This window comes from Nipponia nippon, unplaced genomic scaffold, assembly GCF_047370975.1.
Source record: "Nipponia nippon isolate SJK-2023a ecotype South Korea unplaced genomic scaffold, ASM4737097v1 scaffold_1, whole genome shotgun sequence".
Classification (NCBI taxonomy): Eukaryota; Metazoa; Chordata; class Aves; order Pelecaniformes; family Threskiornithidae; genus Nipponia; species Nipponia nippon.
The window spans coordinates 138,582,188-138,607,354 of NW_028262290.1; the positions used below are offsets into that span (position 1 = coordinate 138,582,188).

General features: G+C 38.4%; 1 protein-coding gene across 2 annotated transcripts in view; it reads right to left on the bottom strand.

The window, feature by feature from the left end:
• Positions 1-825: 825 nt before the first annotated feature.
• Positions 826-25,167, bottom strand: part of NXPH1 (neurexophilin 1) — a 140,465-nt gene continuing 116,123 nt past the window's right edge. For both annotated transcript variants that reach the window (XM_087756778.1, XM_087756856.1), the window contains exon 3: positions 826-2,759. In XM_087756778.1, the coding sequence (XP_087612904.1) occupies positions 1,998-2,759 (762 nt within the window). In that variant the 3' untranslated portion in view covers positions 826-1,997. The remainder of the gene's footprint in view (positions 2,760-25,167) is intronic.

The following is a 25,167-nucleotide window of genomic DNA, read 5'->3' on the forward strand; positions in this document are numbered from 1 at the left end:
TTCAAACTTCACACTTCTTGAAACATTAGTGGAATGTTTATTGGGATTTTGGAGAAGCTGTTCATGATGCTGTGTATATTTGGAAGCTGACCTATATCTGCATTCACAGCTTTGACACAAGAGCACAGAACCTGGTGGTGAGGGTGGAAGGGGAAAGAAGCATTGCCAGGAATGATAATGCTGAAAGATATGAGATGAAATACTGAGTTCTTCTTTGGGCAGCCTTCTTTCAGGCCTCATACTTGCTGGTTATCTGGATGGTGGGGGTAAAGTATGCCACTATACACAAGAAAAAAAAAATATATATAAAAGCTATGAGCTTTTTGTTTATAGGAAGAAAATTCCCTTGTACCATAAAAAGGGATCTCTTCATTCCATAGAGATCAGTGCCTCAGAGGAGGCTAGAATTAAGGCAAGGGCAGGCCTGTGGACAGAGAGAGTGGCTCCATGTTTCCCCACTTCTAAATGATAATGAATCATTTTACATAAAGCCCTGCTCCTGCAGTTTCTTACGCAAGTGGGGGCTTCCACTCAAGTTAGCCAGACCTTCAGTAATGAGATCTGCTTGTTAGGAATAGGGCCCGAGAAATTTTTATATATTCTACATATATGTCTATATGTATTTGCACACACACGTACGCACACGTACATATGCACGCACACGTACATATACACACACACAAACATGCACCCACAGAGATTTATAAATATATGTATATATATGTACATATGCAAAGAGACAAGATTGAAAACCATGTCAGCCTTGGAATGTTATCCACTTGTCAGAACCATTTAAACTACTATCTACACAGTACATATTGAAACTCAACTTTAAGATTTTTTATTTTTATGTACAGTTCATTTTTTTTCTCTGGAAATAAAATATCTAAATACAGACAGACTGTAATGTATATGTATAGCTTTCAACAATACTTTAGCTGAATAAATGCTTTGTACATAGTTCTGTCTTTTAATGGAGTTTACAGCTACATTGATAAAATGGATTCCTCATTTCCTTGATTGTTTTTAACCAATAACAAGCAGAGAGACAATTACAAGTTAATATTAATAAGCAGCTCAAATAACACTGGTTAAATTATGTACAATACAAACCATTCATACAAATGAAGACTAGGATATTGAATTTGTTACAATATTTTGTAATAAAGATAAGACAGCCACTTATAACTTACATGTTCTCTGCCAGGCATTTTCCTTCTTAAGAGATCAGTTGGAGAGTTTTTAAGTATCTTAGCTGGCCTAAACTCAACCAGGTTTAAAGAATCAGAGCTTAAAGAGTCAGAGAAACAAGAAATCAGAATGTCTGCCCACATGTAAATTCCAAATGTTTGCCCATCTTTACTAGTAACAGGCTCACTCCACGGAAAAAGAGCCACCTAACACCACCTCGAATGTGCCTACTGTATGCTGGAAAAAAGTCACGATGCTTTGCTGTGTTCATATAATAAGGAATACTGAACTCTAGACACACATTTTTCCCATTTTAACAAGTATTTACTCCTACAGTATTATTTACCAGTACAGCTACTCCAAGCAGTAGAATGCATGAGTGGGGATTATTGATTGGCGTGTACTCAAAGGACTTTCAAAGAGATTTCCATAACAGTCTGCATTAGAAACCATTCTCTGTCTAGTTAATCCATTTTGCTTGATGATAGGTTATCCTGAAACCTTAGATATCAGACAACGAAAGCTCTCTTAACAGGAATCTCAATAGATGTGAGCTGAAAGAGTGTGTGTCTCTGTATGGTTTTATTTCAAATCCATAGTGATTTACAACTAGATTGATACATGGAGCTGACTGGGCAAAAATTACATTAGATTGTTTTCCACTAACATATTTGCAGCCATTTGACATCAGCAGCAGTGGGTAGACACATTCCAGGCAATAGATGTGGCCTTCCTCCTTGAGGTTACAGCCCTGTCATATGACCTCTTTTATTCCCCAGGCTTCAGTCTCAGACACTTGTTGGTCTTCACCCTGATGGGAAGTAGGGTGTGTCACTGTGGTAGTTGTAATCAGGACACACCTTCTGTACTAGTTTATAATCTGTACTATAAAAGGAAATGTAAATACAGATTACTTTAAAGGGCTTGGAGCAGAGCCATGACACATGGCTCTGGGTCTGCTCCTGATAACAGGTTTTTGAAGGGTCATAGTTGCAGAGTGTGTTCTTGGTAGCCTTGTCAACCTTTTCATACTCGATTCGACAGTTAAAGGACTTGGAATCTTTGGCATCAATCACTGTCTGTTGTGCCAAGTCAAATTCCACTATTTTTGTAGGGGGCACTAGGCTCACAGATACATTCCCTTGACCAGTGGAGTTATGCCTGAAGTAAACACTAAATGTCCCATTGCCATGGTCAACGATTTTCCCCGTTATTAACAGATTTAGCTTCACAGTCTTGATGTTGGAATGAAAATCGCCCCAGCCAAACATTTTCTTAAATTTCCCAGTCTTGACGATGGGCCGTCTCTTTGCTCTGGGCCGAGGCTCTTGCAGGTCTGTGGAGTTCCTCAGCCAGTCCCAGAGATCTTGCTCAGAATAAGTTTCTGGGGCATCGTATCGCAGGTCCAAATCTGTATCATTTTCCTTTCCACGAAAAGTCTGTGACAGAAGTCGGCTGATGGACAAGTCTTTGCTACTTTCTGTCCATATGTGTTTTAGTGTGGATTTGGAGCTTCCTGATTTTAGAAGTTCTGTTTTTCCTCCATTTGTTAAATTTGCACAGGTAACCTGAAAAAGAAAGAAGGGAAGAAGAAAGAAAAGATATATTGAGATATGTAATACAAACCCCATCATTCCCACCTGAGAACAAAATGATCAGATTTCAAAATCATAGGGAATTTTTTTTGATAAATTAATTTATATCTTTGTATTCAGTAAAACAAAACAGAAATGTCTGTTTTCCTCTTATTTCCAAGCAGTTATTACTTAATTCTTCTTTGCCAGTCTTTTACATTGGCCTTCAGATTTAATTCCAGTCATTCACTTTATTCTTCAGCCTGAAAACCACTTCTGTTATGATGCCTGTAAGTGATGAGTATGTAATGAAGTACTGCAAAAACTAAGAGACACAGCCATGTCATCACCAGTCTGTATGTGGCTTTCACTGGCCATTTCTCATCTCAGAGTGAAGTACTCTTGCTTGAATGTTATCTCTGCAAAGTGACTGTGTCTTCCACCATCAGTCACATTCTTTTATTTTTGCTGCCCCTGGAGGCCACTGTCAGGGTGCTGTCTTGGTGGTGCCAGCCTGACCATGTTCAGAGTCCGTGTCATTATAAATCTAATAATAGTAATATAATTTCCCTACTCCTTTTATGAGTACACATTGGTCTGTGTTCTTGACTGGGACCTTCAGTCACAACTACAATATAAGTAAAAGAATAATGAAGATTTTAATGAGTTTTGCGTTGACAACTGTGCATACTGTGTGCTGTACCTCATTTGATGCAAGAAGAGTCACAGTCTTTTCTTATAGTCCCTTACAGACTAGCTACTGATTTGCCTTGTCTGTATCTCTAGTATGACACACATTTCTCCTTCCTCACTTCACTTCTTTTTTCACACTTTCCTCCCCAAACCAAAAAGTGATCTGTGCAAGATAGAAAGCCATTTTTGTATTTACAAGAAAAATAGGGCCACCAGTTTAAAAGTAGTAATAAAAAAATCCTGCAAAATCACATTTTTAAAAAAGAAAAAATCTTGCACCAAGTTCCTACAAAATCATAATCTTCAGACATAGATTTTCACATAATTTAGTGTCAGAGCAATTTGTCTTATTTATATTTTTTTTTTCTTTGCCTTAATTGTGTGGAAAACAGAGAACAGATGCAGCCTCACAGCTGCCTAACATGCAGCACTAGTAGAAAGCTCTGACAGAGCATAGCAGTGAGGGCTGGAACTGGCAGGGGGCAGCGGGTGGGTGGGAAGGGACTGAAAACACCCTTAGTCCCATTCCCCCTAAAAACTCACACCAGACACACTGCCACATTTTGTAACATTTGGACTGCTCTGAAGAGGCCATCAAGCTTCTTATTTCCCTTTTCATGGCTACACAGGAGATCCTGAATATGCCTGTTTTACTCCTCTCTGTTCTGGCACTGATTTACGTGTTCCTATCATACTTGCAGTTATATCTTTCTCTTCACTTAAAAATGAATTGAGTGTATTCCCAACCCAGGAAACCCACTGGAAACCAGCTAGTATTTAAATCATGGCCCCTCCCTACTGGTACAACTGGAGGTATATGTCACGGAGGATATCTATCACAGCATGGCCTTTTCATTTCCTAACGATCATGGAATTGAAGCATGCTTTCATTAACTTCAGTATTTTTTCAAGGTCAGTTGAAGGCACATACATAAAATCAGTCTAAATTGTCTTAATACACTGATCACATAGGAGGTACACCCCCAGCCTTTTACAGTAAACAAATAGGTAAATAAATCTGTCACATCCCACACTATACCTCCCCAGTGCATTTCAGGTTGGTGGGCCAGTAAGGGTAATAGATAAAATATGGGTTTTACTTAGGATTGTGCCAAAAAGATTACTTCCTCCTCTTTTGAATGGAAGGAAGGATTAAAACACAGACTACCATTTTGATAAGCAGTTTGTAGCTGCATCTTAGAATCAACACAGTGAGCCAGGAGAGAAGCTGTAATGAAATGCACTGATGGTGCACTGGTTAATGAAGCAGCAATGAAGATGTCACAGGGAGAGACTCAGAATATAATTTTGCTGTGGCATATGGGGAAGGAGTGCAAAATAAGAAGAGAAATGTGGTTAAAAGAAAAAATGTGCCTGTCTAGCATGAATCTGTCAACCTGCTATGAATCTAAGCAGTTAGCTAGCAGAGCTAGTATACCTGCAATCTGTAGGTAGGATACAGATTGCTTACCCATATATTTTTCTTTGCTCACAGCTTGTTTTTCCTTTGTTTTCCCTTCTGCATCCAATGATTTACATTTCATAGGATTACACTACAAGTTTCATCTAAGAAGATATAACAGTATAAAAACCTTTTAAAGGGAAGGTCTCTTTTTCAGATGTATAAAACTGAACACCAAGGAAAGGAAGCAGGTATTTTCTGAAATAGTTGCTGACAGATCCAATACTTGTGGGGTTTTTTTGAAAACTAGTATATTACATGGAAATGGATGATTCAGATTCCATGCATGTTATACTGCTTCATACCTGATCTAACAAATACAATTGATCGTTACTGTCATCGATTTTGTAATACCTGAAAGACTTCTGGTCATGCGGTTAGCCCTAAGACCTCTGTTTGTGATTTTCAATGTGGGTAACTGGCTGCATTTATGATTAAAGGCCTGAACCTGCCCTCCCTAGTCAAGTGTCTGTGTAAGCACTAGAAAAAACAGCCCACAAGGGTTAATAAAAAAGCTCTAGAATTCACTGTTCTTCACTAACATTTTCCAGCCTACTGCTTTTTCATATACTGTTAGTATACTACGTGCTATAGAAAGTAGCTATATGAATCCTCAGAGACCCACACACCCAATAATACAGAGCATTGCTGCGTAATAGAATTTCTGCAAATGCAGCAGTTATTTTCACATGAACTAATCCACAACTGTCTTCTGTCTCTCTTCTTTCCAACCACAAGGCTGCAATAATACAGGAAAGATCATGCCAATCCATGAGATTTTGCACTTAGTAGTGTGAAAACCAGCTTACTGAAACATAGACATGTTTTAGCAGTGCATGAAAAAAGAGCCAATTTAAACTGGCTAATGGAGAGCTAAAACAACCGGGCAGCCCAAATTCTATGGTGGCTTTTTTGTCCTCTTCTTTGAGTATATTTGCACATAATTCAGAAACTTGAATCCTCTACCTTATCAATAAGTTCACTATAACCAGAATTGCTGCCTTTTCACATCGAAGTGCCACTCCTAGACGAAACATTGAAAAGTTTGGCCCATTTGTACAGCGCCTGGCTAGAGAAGAGTTAATTTTCTTCAGAGCAGCTCATATGGTGCTGTGGTTTAGATTTTTGCCCCAAACCCTGGTAACACACTAATGTTCTAGCTCTTGCTGAAGAGTGTTTGCATAGCATCAAGGCCTTCCCTGTTTCTCTCTCGGCCCCTCAAGTGAATAGATTGGGGGGATGAGCAATAGGTTGGGAAGGGACACAACTGAGCAGATGACCTGAACTAACCAAAGAGATATTCCCTACCATATAACATCATGTTTAGCAATTAAAAGGAATAGATGGGGTTTTAGGGGGGGTTAGCCATCTTTTGCTCAGGAACTGGCTGGGCATCGCTCTACCCGTTGGAGGTGTTGAGTGTTGCCTTTGCATGACTTGTTTTGTTTTGTTTTCTTCTCTCTTTTTCCCCTAATTCTTCACTTATTAAACTTTTTTTTTATCTTGCCCCCTAAATTTTCTTGCTTTTATTCTTCCTTTCCTCTTCCCCTGTCCCACTGGGGGAGGGGTGGAAAGTGAGCAAGGAGCTGTGTGGTGCTTAGCTGTCCACGGGGGTTAACCCACAACACCACTACAGTGGAATATATCAATGTTGCAAAAGGGCTGAGGAGGGGGATTTCCTCTGTGACTGCATAGCTAGAAGTGGTTTTGAATTATTATGATGTCAGCAGTGTCTGTATAGAACAAAAGCAAGGAGCAAAAAGATTTAGAAATGCTTTTCCAATGCTACAAATGTCAGTGGAAAAGCACTCAGTAAGCACGGCAGACTGACCTTTTTGTTCCGGTCTTGTACTTTTAATGGAAAGTACAAATTTCCACTACCTAGTAAAGTTTACTGATATCAAAAAGGTACAAGGAGCTGACTGCCTGGTAACTCTTTTCCAGCGGATAATGACAAATAGTTATTCCATTTCTGCTGCTGCTTCTAGGAAGGAGCAAAGACAGTGGTTTCACTGGGAACAATATCCCAAAGTGTCATTAAAAAAGACACAGGAATTGATCTGTGATTCAGTTTTTACTCCATTAAAATAGAATACTCCATTCATTCTGTATCCTCCTTTTTGAGGGTGAAGATTTTTTTATTATGAAGTTTAACATCATTAAAAGTATTTTAATGAATAAGTGTAGTTCATTTAGGACTTCCTAAAGGATAGGCAATTTATTTGCCTCAGAAATTTTGGAGTTCTCTGTCAAGACACGGAGCCTTGAATGCTTTGTCAGGTCAAACCTAAACATTTGGAGCAGAGAAAGCAAAGTTGGAAAGGGATCTCGGGAAGCCATGAAGGCCTCAAGTGGTGATTTAAGATATCTTATCAGTGTAAAATCAACCATAGGTATATTAACATTAATTTAAGACTGATCAATTTGAGATTTAAAAAAATAATCATTCAAAGAGGTACAGAATGCCTCTTGATTTCTCACTCTTTTCCTTCTATTCTAGCTCTATTACAGTTCATTACCTATAATTACAGTATTAGTTTAGAAATTATGTATTTATTCCTCTGAATGTATGACTACTTGAGGGCAAATGAAAATGTAAACAAACAATCTAATACTCAAGGTAGAAAAATCTCTCTCTTCAGGTAAATAACTAATCAAAACCAAGATTGTTTTTGCTGGCATAGCACTATAAGAATTTTGCAGCACTGTGTTTGCATACGCTCTGCATACAAGGATTCAGAATTTTCTTTCCTCGGTCAGATATCTCAGATACAGCACGGGTAGGAGAGTACTGGTGGACAGAACTGTAAGCTGGACTATTATTAAGGCAGGACAGCACTCAGAAAATTTTTTCTGGATCCAGTTTCCTCTCATTAAGCCTGTTTACATAATGGGTGGAGGAAAATCTGGACCTCGTTTACTATGCTACTTCGATAATTTTTTCTTTCTATACCTGTCTACACACTGTACAAAGTTACTGGTGGCATGGAAATATTTTATTCAGTGAATAATTTCCAGACAAGTCAAAGCCAATATTCCACAAAAATTTGACCATAAAAAAGAAACTGAGAATGAAAGTTAATGGAGACATGATTATAACAGGGGGGAGTAAAACACAGAAAACACTTGCACCTGTTACAAACCCATACTTTGGAAAGAGAGGACAAACATGGAAAACCAGATACATTAATATTTCACATAAACAGACCTCTCTGGTTTTAACTTACAAGCCTTTTTGCTACATGACATGGAAAGAATAAACATGTGGATTGGTTGATCAAAAAATGCACACTCAGATGAATCTGACAAATGGAACAGTAAATCATGATCTACTGTGTCAAATGAGAACACAAAAGTGGCTATGCAGGATCAGACCAAAGACTCATTTAGAAAAATGTCCTGTCTCCAATAGCAGCTATAAGAGATGCCTGGAGAAGAGCAAGAATGTGGCAAGCATGTGATAGTTCCCTAATTTTTTCCCAGCTGTCAAATATTTCTAGTTTCCTCTGCTAGATATGGTTTCTGTATATATGTTTTCCATTTCAGTAACTCTCAGTAGACCACTCTTCTGTGCATTTGTCCACTCTCCCCTGACCCTTTGTAACCTCCATAGCATCCTTCAGCAATGAGTTCCACAGCTCTGTTCCCTCTTACTGATTGTTTTGAACCTGGGTCCTGACACCTTCTTTGGAGAACCGTTCGTTCTCCAGATGGAAACTTCAGTCTCTATCCACATTTCCCATGCTACACTTTGCTGCTACACTTTACATATTTATTCTACAAATATCAGTGAGTGGAAAATTTGATGATTTCTAGCTACAAAAAGAAGCCTACTTCTAGACCACCAGTACAAGCCTCAGCTATACCTATTCATAGTGGTAAACAAATATTGATCACTTCTCCTGCCTTGAGTACCAGCCTCCTGGGTCACAGGAATAATTCCTTGCACAGAAGCCATTCTATACCTTTGAATTTCCTTTGTTTCCTTCTCTGAGCCTCCTCAGTTCTACTCTCAGTCCTGTCTTTAAGATGAAAAGCCCAGAATGGCACACAATATTCAAGATGTGGCAGAACCATGGTCTTTTATGGTGGTCACTCCTTTTTTCTTTGCTAATTCATAATATTTTATTTGATTTTGATCGCTAATGAGCACTGAAATGATGCTTGCATGGAACTGTCATAACACCAAAATTTCATCCCATTTATATATGAAGCTGGGATTTATTTTTTCCCCATGTGTTACATTATTACATTTATTACCAAAGAATTTCATTCCTTAATTTAGCGCCTATTTACTAATTCTGGTAAGATCTTTCTGCCATTCCTCACTGTTGGCTCTTTTCTACTCTGAAATATTTTGTGTCATCAACAAGCTTTCTCACTCACCTTTCATAGGTCATTTACAAATATACTGAACAGCGTAGGTCCTTGCACAGAGCCCTACAGAATTCATATGGTGATCTCCTTCCATTACTGGCCATAGAAAGAGAAGCATCTGAAGTTTTCAACAATATTCTGTAAAGCAATCACTTGGGACCCTTCCCTTAAACATAAAAAACCCCAGATTTTTTTGTCACACAGAAACTAGAGGGACGGTAAAAATTTTTTACTGTCCTTAAGTTAGGAAATTGAACTTAATATGCACTGTTACTGCAGTTTTTGTGTAGATCTACCTTAGGATTCATACAGATCAACTTAATACTATAAACTGTGCTAAGCTCAGCTTTAAATTCTCTATTTTTCTTGTTTTAATCTATGAGCTATTGTGCTTGTTCAAAATGGCCCTTGTTAGAAAGAAAATGTGGCTACCTGAGCTTTTTTCATCATTCATACAACAGAGGTTATGCGAGACCAGAAGCTAATATAAATTCAGCTCATGACAGCTGATATAAATTCAGTGAAATTTAACATCACTGAAATTAGAGTGCCTATATCAGTTGATATCTGTTTGAGATCTGACTAAGAATCAAAGACTAATTAGAAAATTTCTACCCACAGAAAGATGAGGGCACTATTAAAACAGTAGAGACACTGCTTTGTTTAAAGACATTATAATTCTTAACAGTTGTTGATCGTAAACTATTAAGATATTGCAGTGGACTGTTCTGCAAAAGAAAAATAACTAGCATAAGTTACAGTTTCACAGTGCTCTACACAATGTAAGTTGGCTGTTATAAATAAGTCTGAAAACTAACAAGTCTCAAATAACTTTCAGGAAATGCAATAAAACACCTTCCATGGCTAGTTTCCAATGAGAATACTTAAGAATTACCATGTCAAATTTTGCTTTAGAGTCTCCTCTCCCTTGCATTCATGTTGACTGTGGGCTAAGCTGTGACACTGACACAAGCCCTGTGAATGTTAACAAGCTGATGAAAGAAAGTGGTGGCCTGCCATCACATATTAGGAAAGAGTCAGAACATGTTCTGTGCCAGCCCAGTCCATGATCTAGCATGGGAATCACCTCACTCACCTGTAATGCAGGTCTTAGGTCTAAACTATTCATCTAGGCTTATTCCATAATCAATAGGGAGAGAGAAACAGAATGAACTACCTCCTCTGTCTCCATTAGCTATTGATGAACCTTCAAGGATTGAATAAATGCTCTTCATCTAGATGCCTAAGGGTAAGCAAGAAAAATCTGACCCATGGTACAAAGTTTGCCCTGGAGAGAACACCATGGAGAGAACACAAAGGCTGCAGGCTGGAAGCAGGACAATGATTGCTCTGTCTAAATGCTTTCTGAAATGCTCTAGTCATGTTGAAGTCCGCTGCTCCCTATGCATCTGCAAGCATGCTCAAACTTGTGCTGTGTTACTCATACAGCAAGGTGTACAGACGTGCTACTACTGCTCCTCCTTGCTTTTAGATATAGGAGATTTCCCATATCGAGGTTTTCTTTTGGAACTATTCTGTTATCTTTTGGGTTTGACTTAATCATACAAATAATTTTCACCAGTATTTAGAATCTGAGAAACAAGTCTTCTTGAGGCTGTTTTGTTCACTGGTGACTAGAAAAAATGTTTAGCAAGCAGGCTTTTAAAAAGTGTTTAGTCATCTAAAGATACAGATAGGCACTTGAAATCAATCAGACTTAGACTGTAATTGTGGAGACATTTCTTCAGGAAGTAGTGCCCTAACTGGTGTTTTTCTCTTTCTCCTTTTTCTTTGCTTCACTCTGCCAGTGCTGCCCTCTCAGCTGTGGCAGCACAGCTCTTTGTAAGAACCTAGGGCTTTCTTTTTCCTTTCACAAACTTGCAGAGTGGAAATCAGACTCAGAATTAAACATCCAGGCTCTTCTAAGTGCCTGGAAAAAGCTGGGAACTTTGAACCAGGAACCAAAACCACAGATCCACAGCAGGAAGCCATGAAAAGCCAGCCCTAAGAAATGTTCCACTGTTTTCCTGGAAATCAGGGGTGAAGACAGGTCCCGCTGTCACTCTTGTCTTTCAAAGAAGGAACCTCGTTGTTTTTCCTTCAAAAAGGTAGCTCCTAGAGAAAATGGAAGTGACTGCAATTGAGAATTTAGTTTAAGAGCTTGAGAACATTAACAAGTCAAACCAAAAGTCCACCTAGTCCTGTACAATGTATCCAACAATGGCTAAAAGTTTTTTTTTGTCAAAGAATCCAAAATCAGGGAAAGAATATACTATTTCTACCGGAAAATCTTTCCCATCTTCAAACCTTTGCAGATCAAGTACTTCTTAAGCTGGATTTCTGGCTATGAATTTAATCATCTTCAACAAATATCACTTACAAGAACTTGCTTGTCTCTGAAACTTTCAGTATCTGAAACACCCTGCAACCAGTAGTTCCAGCTCTTAACTTCAGACTTTCTGAGGAACCCTCTCCTCCTGTTTGTTTGAACAAGTCACCTCCTAGCTTCATTTAATGCCACCTAAACTCTTGTCCAGCAGACCACAAAAAAATCTAGCAAAGCAGCAGCGTTTTTCCTGTGGGGTTCAGGCAGAAGCTTGGTGCCTGGATGCTCAGGCCAAGCAGAGCTGTAAAAATTTATGGCTGGCATCAGGGGAGCTTCCAGGACAAAACAAAAAGGAGGTGTTGTCTGAGTTACAGGTACTTCCAGAACTAGGCAGCTCCAAAGGTGGTAGTAAAGGGGCAGCGTAACACTGTGTTTCTGGAATACATAGGAAATATGTGGAGTCTTTCGGCTCAATTTATGGGCCAAATCCTGACCCATCACTAAAGTCAGTTGTAAAAATCCTAGAGGAGCAGAGGGATGAATATAGTGTTGTATTATCTAGTTTGTTTTCATTTTCTTGCCTAGTTAAGGCAAAATGGAAGGTATTTGGTTTGTAAAACATCATTTCTCTTTCAATTTAGAAAACATTATACTATCCCATATAATAATCTGTGAGCTGAAGGACCAAATGAGTTACAATACACTGTGAAAATCTTCACATTACAATTTTACAGCTTTCTGCTTTTTGCCTTAGAAGTGCAGGAATTCAGCCCAAATATTTCTAACAGTGGAGATGCAAGTGAATTTATAAAGATTTGGGAAAGGATTGAAATATAACCGTATGAAATATCCTATTAACTCTTGCCCTACGTTTTACATTTTTAGAAAGAATTTAAACTAAACTCTTGAAGCCTACTGCCTATGTTGTCATTAAAGATTTTTTACTTCAGTGGATTATGACTTTTGAAAATTCACCCCATCTCCATTCAGCAGGGCATTAAACTTCCATGGAATAAATTACAGTGGGTTAAAAATGTCTAACAACCAGTAACACAGAGTGCTGTTAACTTTGAAATGAAAGTCTAGCTAGGTAAATAAACTTTGTCTAGGATCTATTGTTCTCGATCCACATTCCTATAAGCCTTCTTTTATTAATATTGGTTTGCCATTTTCTGCATACATGTAGAAAGTAATATTAAATAAAATTAGTTTTTATATGAAAGGCCACAGAGCAACATTTTAATCAAAATTTGCACTCTAGTTTGCTTTACATATAACACACTGAAGAAAATGCCCATTTTCACATGGCTAGACATATCTTCTGAAGAAGGTGAAAAAGACCATAATGTGTTCACACTGGTTAAAAAGAGGATTTCCCAGTACTACACAATGGACAAAGGCACCGTGCACTATTAACATGCTCTATTAGTATTACTCATTTTCTAGATACAGTTTCCAATCACCTACTCTTAATGTAAAAGTTTAATAAAATTAAAATACTTCCACATTTTACTCAAATATTTTGTTGCTACTGTGTCTTATACTGTATTTTTCCAAAGAAAAGCATTAGAATGTTGATACAGCTGAGTCACTTTCCACATAGATATTCATGGGTGAGTTCTAGAAATCTGAATTTGAACAAAGATGTCTCAGAGATTTAACTTGCACTGATGTTGGCGGAGTGTACATTTCCACAGAAAGAAATTGTATATCTGTATGAGATGTTACGAAATACAAAAAAGGGCTTGCACAAGTATATGAAATTCTATTGCAAAAGTACCGATTCCTTTCATAAAAACCGTGTGTTCTTCACTATGAATTATCCATTTATTACAAACAGATGAATACTTCAGGAAAGGCATTTTAAAAGCACAGAGGAAGCCATTCCACAGTTCAACAGGAATTTGGCATGTCCCTGCTAACTTTTATGCCTTCATCTTCACTCTGTGCCCTTGCCAGTTATGCATACTGACTTCTCAGAAGTCTTCTGTGATCACAAAGGCAAGAAGTTTTTCTTCTCTTAGAATTTCAACAAGAAAAATCAATATATTCCCTTTCCAATTGTATTTGTTTAATAAACGTTGATCATTCATTCATTCATTCTGTCAATGGACATCAAAATCTATTAAAATTCATCCCTGAAGAAAGAGGTGTGTTTCTTTAATGTTGTTCTGGTAAGGAAGGGGAAGATTAGACAGCTACTGTATTGCAAGGGTACTCAATTAATTTTTATTGATATTTTCTTGGTGGTTTTGTCAAGGTCTGCTAATTCATACAGGGATCTGCTCAGAAGTAAGCAGCACGTGGGCACTGGCTCTGCTGGGCAAGCCAAGTGCTGCATGTTGCTTTCCTGGCTATGACATACGTAACCACGTTGCAATGCTCCCAAAGTGCAGAGATGTCAAAGAAATACAGATTGTCCTATTGGAAACTAGGAATACTGTACACCAATTTCTCTACCTCTTGTAAACCAGTAATATTCATTCAGTATGGTACTTCTTTGCAGTGATTATCCCTGAACTTGCACAGACCACTTTTTAGGCCTATGGTACCTTTCTGAGTCTATCCAAACAGACATTGTGAGGGAACCTAGCACAGCCAAACAAAACAGAATAGAGTACCCAATAGAAAATCAACATTGTCTGTGCCTGATAGTAGTCTTGTATTTTCTTCCGGCAATAGTATCACACCTAATTAAAAGTGAAAATTAATAGCTAGCAGGATTAATCAAATTCCATATGCAAATATCTGGCTCATGAGAGCCATGGTCCAATTGCTAGTACTATCACTAAGGTCATTAATTTAAATTGAGATGAGTTAAAAGTCCTTTGGGCATTGACACATAAGTTGAAGGAGGTTATTCATTCCTAAGTTTTTCACACTGAAATGAAAAACTTAGGAAGAAAATACGTGAACATTGCTTCAGCACGTCGATTTCTAGGATAATGAGCAGTGGTGTGAGCTTGTCTGTGGAGGACCATGAGTCCTCTCCTGTCACATACAGTAGTTCTGATACATTGTTTTAAATTCATATTAAGATGTAATGAAGCAAGTTGAATACAAGATAGTTCAAGGTCTAGTAAGCTGACATGTTTGGGATTATTTTATGCCTGCTGAATTCTCCTGAGCACCTTCAAATCACAGAAAGACTTTTCTTTTTTTAACCAAAACTTGAGTATCAGTTTCAAAAACCCTTCAGAGACTTTTCCAGTCTTCAGAAAAGGTCCAGACATTTCCAATTAGCAAGAACTATTAACTCAACTTATAAACAGAAATACTGGAGCCCTAGAGCACTGGTTATACTAGTGCAAATACAGTGCATTCTCAGTTTACCATCTCTTCAGCTCACCTCAGAACTAGCTCCAGTGTCTTGATCCATAACTGCATTTCTAGGCAGGGCGACTAGAAGAAATGTTGTCTTTAAAGGCAAATTATAATGGAGTGCCCTACACCTATGAACTTTCTCCAAATGCTGATGGCTGAAATATTTTAAGTTGCATAGTAACAGAATGACTGCAGAGTAATAAAGTAGTGATGGCATTATATTACTTTTCCTACATAAAGAATAAAAACATAAAATTTATTATTCCGACCTTGTATCACAAGGACTTCTCAGGTATGTAAAAAAATTCAACTGGCCTACCAAAATGGACTTAGACTAAAGGGAAACCTGCAAAGCATGGTTTCCAGAAGTTTTTTGAAATTTAAAGAAAACACTGGAGTCCAAAAAATTAGGCTGGAATCCTTACAAGTTTAGGCATTAGTATTTACTCAACAGCATGTTTTCATATTCCTAAAGTATAACAAATTCAGGGTTCAGAGAGAATCAGGCATTATTGGTCCCAAATCTGCATGAGTCAGGAAATGCAGTGGTACTGAAAATGGACAGAGAAACAGGAACTTTTCATACCAAGTTCCAGAGAGCCTTCATCTTTTTTGACTGATACTTGGAGTCCATTCTGCTTTGACCTCAGGCTGTTCTGAGCATCAGCACCTTGACCACACTGGGCCAATTCTGTCTGCAATTCCATTCGTACATCTCCTGCATGAACAGGATTTCAGTGGAGTGATTCAGACAGGAATTAAGTTCAGAGAATAAACATTTCTTCAAAGACAGGTCAAGATCACGATATATTAATATATTCCTATGTCTGCCCAAAAAAGCAAATAACTTTTTTCCATTGTCTCATCCTCTGTATCTGTATGGCTGAGCAGCAGCACAAACAATTTAACCTTAGCAAGCAAATTTCATTTGTTACCTGCCAAATGCTGATACAAAAGATAACTATGAAAAAGCAATAAATTCCTCATTCTAAGGCAATAGGTAACATGCCTTTGCTATAATATACGTGCTAAATAACATTCAATGAACTCCTAAAAGCATTTAATTTAAATATAAATGCTTAGCGGTTCCATTTTTCAGGGAGTAAAAGACACTTTTGCTTCCGTTTCTTTGAAATGCATTTGCAGAATACACATCCTTTCAAAACCCACAGTTAGTGTCATACATTATTACTATTACTGCAATGCTCATGGACCACCCTGTGGTCAGGGTTAGGGTGTACTAGAAACTAAACATATATAGTCACTGCCCTAGAGAGCTTTCTCACTGAAATGGTTTTGGCAAAGGCAAAGCTAAAAGAAGAAATATTGGTGATGTCCTAACTCAATTGCAGAGCTAAGAGTTAGTACAAATTTCTGGACTCTTCTTTCCAATGTCATATCCAGGATGTCCCAAAAAAGGTTGATTCCAATAACTGGTTGAGATATAAAGTGCCACTAGCTGTTTTAAAAAGGATGCAGGCTCAAGGAAACAAAGTAATCTCAGAAGTGAGTTGTGTTCTTGAACTCGCTAAGTCCATGTCATCAAGAAGCCTGAAACCCACTCATAGATCATTAAGAAGTCCCACTTTTCTCCAGGAGCAGGGACACCTGCCCTCAGTAGTGAGCAATGTTTGACTTGTTCCTCTGATAAAAACAATAGTGAAAGTAATCATACAAGTATAATCTGTCTTCCAAAATGTGAATCCCTTAATTCTTCCTTTATCCTTCAACTGTCAGTCAACAGCAGCTCTAGATAGTATATAAGCTACCTAGTGAATAACAAGAATATTTTCAACTGTTTTAAATTTACTTAATAAGATTCTAATGATGTAATTTTTATAAACTTACTGAAAACGAGCAATATCTTACCTTATTCAAGCTATTAGCTTTTTAGAGCGTTTTCTTTCTTAGTTTGCTGTATAGATAACTAAGACAAGGGACTGTAGAGCAGCAAGAAAAGTCCAGTTGGTACTTGTTACAAGACTCTTTAAGCATTTTATCCACCCACTGAAAATTTTTTGTGTATTCATCTTACAGATTTTGTTGCTAAATTATGGAAGTATTTTCATCTAGTGGAATCCAGTAATATAGAATTATAGAATCATAGAATCATAGAATCATTTTGGTTGGAAAAGACCTTTACAATCATCAAGTCCAACCGTTAATCTATCACTGCCAAGTCCAACACTAAACCAGGTCCCTAATCTTCACATCTATATGTCTTTTAAATACCTCCAGGAATGGGGACTCAGACACCTCCTCAGGCAGCCTGTTCCGACGCTTGACAACCCTCTCAGTGAAGAAATTTTTCCTAATATCCAACCTAAACTTCCCCTGGCGCAGCTTGAGGCCATTTCCTCTCATCCTATCGCTTTTACCAGGGAGAAGAGACCAAACCCCACCTCACTACAACATCCTTTCAGGTAGTTGTAGAGAGCAATAAGGTCTCCCCTCAGCCTCCTTTTCTCCACACTAAACAACCCCAGTTCCATCAGCCAGTCCTTATAAGACTTGTTCTGTAGACCCTTCACCAGCCTCCTTGCCGTTCTTTGGACACGGTCCAGCATCTCAATGTTCTTCTTGCAGTGAGGGGCCCAAAACTGAGTATTAGTTAGGTACAGCCTCACCAGTGCTGAGTACAAGGGGATGATCACTTCCCTAGTCCTGCTGGCCACACTATTTCTGATACAAGCCAGGATGCTATTGGTCTTTTTGGCCACCTGGGCACACTACTGACTCATATTCAGCTGGCTGTCAAGCAATACTCCCAGGTCCTTTTCTGCTGGGCAGCTTTCCAGCCACTCTTCCCCAAGCCTGTAGCGTTGCATCAGGTTGTTGTGACCGCAGTGCAGGACCCAGCACTCAGCCTTGTTGAATCTCATACAGTTGGCCTCAGCCCAATGATCCAGCCTGTCCAGGTCCCTCTGTAGGGCCTTCCTACCCTCCAGCAGATCAACACTCCTGCCCAGCTTGGTGTCGTCTGCAAATTTACTGAGGGTGCACTCGATCCCCTCATCCAGATCATTGATAAAGATACTAAACAGAACTGGTCCCAATACTGAGCCCTGGGGAACACCACTTGGATTTAACTCCATTCACCACAGCTCTTTGGACCCGGCCATCCAGACAGTTTTTTGCCCAGTGATGAATGGATGAATTCATCCTGGATGAATTAATAGAATAGATTTTCTGGTAATGCAGAACAGTTTTTCCATGGAGAACAGCATATACAGAGATTTGGTCTAGAAGACATCATGTTTACAAGAAAAACATTCTATCACTCACCAGTTGCAGGATGGTATGAGAATATCAGGCTTTGGAATTTAGAGTTTTGTTATATCATGGTAGTAACCCTAACCAAAAGCCTGAAGCCTAAGCCTCAATCCAAACCCCTAACTCTTCATTCTAACCCGCTAACATTCAACCTCTCACCTAACCCTAACTCTAACCCCTTTGGTGCCCAAGAAGTAGAAGAAAAGCAGTGGTTGCATGTATAAGGCACATAATTTAGGTGTGATATACTTTCTCTAAAACTGCTCATGCATTTTCAAGTATGATCATGTACTTTGAGTAATGCAGAATCAGATCCTTTGCCAGCTTCATTGACTACCACTTACCTAATTTTTCAGCAGATCCATGTCAGATTAATCCAGCTCAGAATCAAACACACATATTTAAAATTATCAAAAAACTGTCAGTTTTAAATTCCAGGTTCTTCTGCATTCAGAGCACTTAAAATATTCTTCAGCTATATTTGAAGTCCAAAATATGATTTGATACCACTCAGGATGAAAGATTTCCAAATATATCAACAGAACACAAAAAGCTCAGGCAGAGAGACTGCAATTTTCCAGCTTGTCCTCCAGCCCAAAAATGACAGTATTTTTGCTATGGGGAATGGCAGTAAGGGCTGCATGGCAGTCTCTGTGCCTGTTCAATTATTGCCCATTCTAATCAGATTGCCAGCAAGGGATCATTAGGAGTTTGGTGTTTATGATGTAAAATGTCTACTAGGAATTGGATTTTGATCATCACTTCATTTTACATCTGTTTTCCACTAACCAATGGAACAAAAGAATGTTAATCACTCTTGACCTTTCCTGGATTTGAACTAGTCACTTAATTGCTAATCCTTACTGAGGGACTCTGAAGTACACTATAGAGCCCCTGAGGCATGCAGCTTGACCCCCTCTGTTCAACATTGGTTTTAACCAACAACATCATCAAGAATATGCTCAGTCTTGACAATGTTAATTACAGCTTTGGCCATAGTTTCCAGATGAAGTATAGATGAAACTTTCTAACTAGAAACACTAAAAATATCTGCCGAGCTCTAGGTGATTCTACATGAATCAAAAAGTATCTCCAGCCAAAAGATCTTGCAGCCAAGAAGATCCTGCAGACTCACGCTACTGCACTGTCAGTTTGCTCCTAAGAAATGCCCAACTCCTGGCAATTAGAATTCTTAAGGGGTTGGGTGAAAATCTGTTAGTTTTGGCTTGTTTCAAAATCTTCCCCCAGATGGTAATATAATTCCAAACCAGCTGAGATTCACTTTGTGTTGAATTTCATTGTAAAAAAGCATCATACAGCAAAGAGATGAACAAAAGGTTTTCCTCTCCTCAAATTTCAAGCTACAGCATGAAGAGCATTTTCTTTGAGGTTTTTTTCTGAATACAATTAGCTTGTTCTAAGTTCCTTATCTCCAGATCTAATCTTTTTCCTTGGTTATTTTCAAGTTTATGTCTAATTATATTTCAGATTCACGTTTACTAACTGAGAGAGAAGAAACATAGAGGCAATATGGTCTGCCATGCACTCAGGTCTTTTTGCAAAGCTTAAAACTGGAAGTCCATGGGGTTCTACCTGCACGTTGTCTGACAGATTAAAATGGCGTTAAACTGATATTAATTTTCCTGTAAATGCCAGTGCCCAGTACTGTTGCAGTTGATCACATAGGTTCATGCTTCTTATATGTGTATGTCAACATGTGTTGCTTTTTTACAAGATTTAAGATCCTATTTGTAACTAAGCCTAGAACCACATTTCTGCTTTAAACCTGTCTGTTGAAGACTTCTCTGTGTAGGTTACATTTGCTTTTCTGTAATATTTAGAGCACATCATCATTGAAAACTGGAATGCAGAGCCTACAGCCCTGAGATTGTACTGATCAATATCTCAGACAGAAATACTAGCAAGGTCCCTCAAAGCAGACAAACTGTGTGGACATGATGCTATGCAGAAACTAATTACACCCACCTATTAGCACAGTTTATTAACCTGGGCATTGTGCTGAGCTGATGCAGCTCTGTGCTTTCTGGTACAGGAGATAGCTTGTACAGTTCTAGCTCAGTAGTATTTGTTGTACAGTATTGGCAGAGCCCTCATTTCCTTTATTTTTATCCACTGAAAAATGTAAATCTTCCAAAGAAAATGCAAATCACAGTATTTGTATGTGTTCACTGGAGTGAGTCATTTCCTGTATGAACTCAGTTCAGACCAGTGCTTCATGAATCCAGTTGCACGATGACTTCAGCAGGCGCTAGGTAGTTCACACAGAGGGACATTGGAAGGTACTTCCCAGTTTGATGGGCTACCAGCTGCTCAGGTTGCACCTCATGGGACAAAAAGAGAGCACAGATTTTCTAGTGTACAAATAAAAACAATTTACAGTATGAGTTGACTGCACTTCAGTGGAGTTACTCCAGAAGTACACTGGCATGACTGATGTTCTAATCTGCTCCACACGGTTACTGAATAGCCCAGTCAATATCAACTTGCTGAAATGGGTAATTAATGTTTGTCAGGACTGAGAACACTTTCCCTTTCCTGCTCTCTTGGTCATACTGGGGCAGGCCTACATAAGTAACAAAAGTTATTTTTAAATTAATATTTTGGGCAATTCAAGCCAAGAAAGGAAAAAACTCTCTCACAAGTCTTGCCCTAAGATCTCACACGAGAGTCCCAATAGAAAGATGACTGAGAAAGTGTGCTTTGTGTTGTGTTGGAAATATTTCCTTGACTATGAATTTTCAAACTTTCATATAACAAATCACACACCGATCTCTCTTAAGCACTTCAAAGAACCAGCAAAACACAGCAAGAGCCATGAAAAAAACCAGGACTGTTGAACCATTCCCAGCCCCCCTCCTGTTTCTGCAGCTCCTCCAGGAAGGCAGCTTGCCAGCTTCCACAAACAAAGCCCCTGCACGAGGGGACGGAGGTGTTAGATGGACTCAGTCAACAGGAACTTGTGGCCAGCATGCCAGGCCACCTGTTCTAGGGGGGGTTCGAGCCATGGAGAGAGGTTGAATTCAATTTCCTTAGCAATTCTCTTTACATGGCTTCCCAACATTTATCAAATCTCTGCCACCTGGAGAAACTCTCTTTGTGTTGAGCAGAGAGAGGGAACAATGGAGCAGAATGCGTGTTTCCCCATCCCCATACCAGATTGACACTGGAAACCCCTAAGTAACTACTACAAATGGAAATACACAGTTTTCCTGGGAAGAAGATGAAGAAACTTCTGGCAGATTAAAAAAAAAATTCTCATTCATTTCTGTGAAAATTAATTAAAACTTCAGGGGACTGAAATAGTGAAACAGCTACAGTCACTCCAGGGGGAAGTTTCTATCCATTGTTCTCTCATATTATTTACCACACTAAGGTTCAGATGTTTGCAGGAACTTAAAACCGTTCACCAGCAAATCCTCTTCTTCTTAGTTATTGATATAGTCAATGATCTGCTGAGACAATGATCTCAGCAATGTATCAACAGGAAATTATGCCACAAACAAATACATATGAAACCCACTTTTTTCCTTCACTTTGCAACGTAGAAAACAATAAATATTTCTTCCCATATTTGGGGGAAGTATTTAAATGATTCATTGTTAGTATTGATCATTTATAAAATGTAACATGAGAAATATTTATTGACATGAATTTTGTTATACTGTGGGAACACAATGTAAAAACACTATCCTGTTCAAATACAGCACTCTTCCTTAAAGATGTCAAAGAACTTTACAATAGAATCAAGTCTGTCTACTACATAAGAATTATTATAATCATTAAAAATTATAAATGGCAAAAACAAAAAACTGAAAGTTACGCAACTTCCTCAAGGGAACCCAAAATTGCTCTGAATGACACTTTGACTGCAAAATTGTAGCATCACCAAAAATCAATCCAAGAAGAATCAAGGACAGTTACGTTGCATTTTTGGTGAGGGTATTAATGCAGATGTGGTCCTAGCAGGAAAGAACAGGCAATAGAATCTGTTTAAGTGGAATCAATTTTAAGCTAATACACACTTGCTTTGGTCAGAAATTCAGGAAATAATTGCAAGATTAAAAATATAAAGTACAAATAACTAATATGATATTTTCAAAGGAAATGTGTACATTGAAATCCAAATGATGCAATTTATTTTTCGCCAACAAACTACCTGAATTGGACATAATGAAAAATGAGATAAAACAGACAAGAACACAAAGCTTCCCAGTGCTGGTCCATCATTGGCAAAATTGCAGAGAGAAATGAAGGTTTATAGTTTGTGTGGACCCGTGTGACACTTCCTGGAGAAGCAAGCTTTTTATTCAGAAAAGGAACAGATGTTTTGGCAGATAGCATAGAAAGAATCCTGTCAGAGACTATAAACTAGGCTTGAAGGGAAGAAAAAAAGAGTGTGGAAAAAATGTGAAGTATAAAACAAAAGAACCAAAATGACATGGATAAAATAGAAATGCAGAAAAAAGACAAGGGCTTTGTTAAAATTGAAAAGACAAAGTAAATGTGCTAAACTCCTTGTAACTTTGGAAGAAGTTTTAAGGCAAAAAAAATGAAACTTATCTCTCTTCCACTGACACAGCTCATTGCAGCATGAGGCTGGGAGATTAATTTTATAACTGCAGACAGAAATCAAATAAAAGGAAGAGTCAATGCCCTTTTTAAGTATCACTAGAGAAAGATCACAAGTACACAGCCAATATTAAAATGTAGCCAAGGTTTATGGCCAACATTTAAGTAGATTTGTACTGAAAGAACAAAAAATAACCAACTGTGTAAATGGAGATGGGCATATTACCATCACCTGCCCCTGCACCCAAAAGCTTTCCTCTTTCATCTATTTGCGATAAAGATGTTCCTTCTGAACCAAACAAATGGGCTTAAGAAGATTTTAGACTCAAACTCACCAAGCCAATTTTTGTGAATACCCTCAGTCTTCATACAGAAGAGCTTTGTCAAGGAATTCTCAGCCTACTGCATTCTGAAATCTACTGCTGCTGGACAACAACATTTAAAAAGATCCTCTTTAACCTCCAAGAATAGCCTTTTCTGAAAAATGTGAAGGAAGCTGGGATCAGGGTAGCAAAGCCAGTTAGCCGGGGCTCAGTCCTGCCGTCTGCTAAGAGCAAAGTACCAGCTGAAGATACTACGGCAGGTCTTGGTACAAATATCTAAGTTGCAATAAAATGTGGCCATATGCAAAGTGCACTCCCAGCTGTGTATCTACTGTGATGACACTGATACTTAAACAAGGAGTCAAAAGATTCAGATACTGTATGTCAGCTGCTCCATAGTAAGACCCTGCATACCTGTCCTTAGCATGTAGTAAATTCAAGGTAGGTCAAGGTTACTTGTGCATAAACAATAACAAAAAGTTATCACAGGGAAAAAGCAAGAGCATAGATTTCTGCTACAGAATATCCAAGATCACACCTTAACTTCCACTGCAATAAGCTTCCTACATCTTAAAATAACACTAGTTGGCCAGCAGGGATGCAGCTTAAGGTACAGTTCCTGAAGATATCTTAAAATCAAAGATTAAATTTAGTGTTTAAATGCTGTTCTGAATAGCTGTTTCTATCAGGAGAGACCCATACAGTAACATTGACTAGAGAAAGAATTAGAAATGTAATATCACAATGACAGTGTTACACACTTTTGTCTTTTGGATGGTAGCCCCTATATTAAGTCATTAAAGAGGTGTTATTTCTTGCACAGCAAGAAATAGACTATGTCTGTAAAAACAGGACACCATGAGAAAATTTACAGTCAGAGGAATGTACAAGGAAAAGCAGCAAAGAAATGAATACAAAGCCCCAGTAAAGCTGACAGGAAGAAATGAGAATGTTCACCTGGATAGAAAATTGACCATACAAGTGCTTTTTCACATTCCATATGTATTTCCATCAGTGGCTTCCATTTAAAATGTTCTCAGTCTTCACGAAAAACCAGATTTTCCTGTCTGATGGACATGAAAGCTCAAATTCACATCTGCAAATTAACTATGTTCTTTCTGCTTCATACATCAACTATTATGTGCAATGTTATTGCTGGAATTGTATCTTAGCTAACAATTTGATGATTATGGTACATCAGGGAGAAGAGAATGCACCTTGCTCTGCCTACATTTTTATTGACTCCACAGTACTGAATGGGGAAATTTCTTTTTGTCAGCAAACTAAGAAGGTCTGACTTGGAAAATTTAAAGGGTGCAGATCTGGCATCAGTGATCCGTTGATGGTTGCAATGACAACGGGATGGCAGAAAGTATCTGCTTAGTCTAGGAAGCTACTTCAACTATTTAGTAGCAGAGGCAGAAATGTTTATGCCAGAAACCTTAAGGGATGGCAAGGTAGCAGACTTTTACCAACTTTTTCTCTGGGAAGAATGTGCTTCTTCATGAATGGGGAGACTTTATGCACTCTCACCACAAACCCACCACAGCATTTCCAGCTTGTTCATCACTAAGAAACAATATGAAGTAATCTCTCCAGTGGTTCCCACTGACTCTGTAGCTTTCAGGTTTTGTGATATATGATCAGTCCTCCCTGGGAAAGTCTATAGCCTCCCAGTTTAGTCCTTCAAATTCCAGAACCATGAAACAGAAAATGAAGCAAGGTCTTTCAGCATTCTCTCTCACAAATTCTCTGGGGCATCTAGTAAGGTCTTTCCTCCTCCTCCCCCAGACTCCTAAAAATCTTCTTTGACTCTGAAAACTGTGTTTGTATCTTCCGAGAAACAAATTCTTCACTGGTGAAGTCTGAGTAAAAGTAAATCTCCCTTGTTCTGTAAAGGGGAAACAACTGAAATCATTTCTTACTTAATGGAAAATCCAGAAGTCCAAAATGCCAGAGGACAGATGAATTGATCAAAAAAACAGTGAAGCCTTTCCATTAACTTTGATAGACTTTTGTCTTAAGTCATTAATC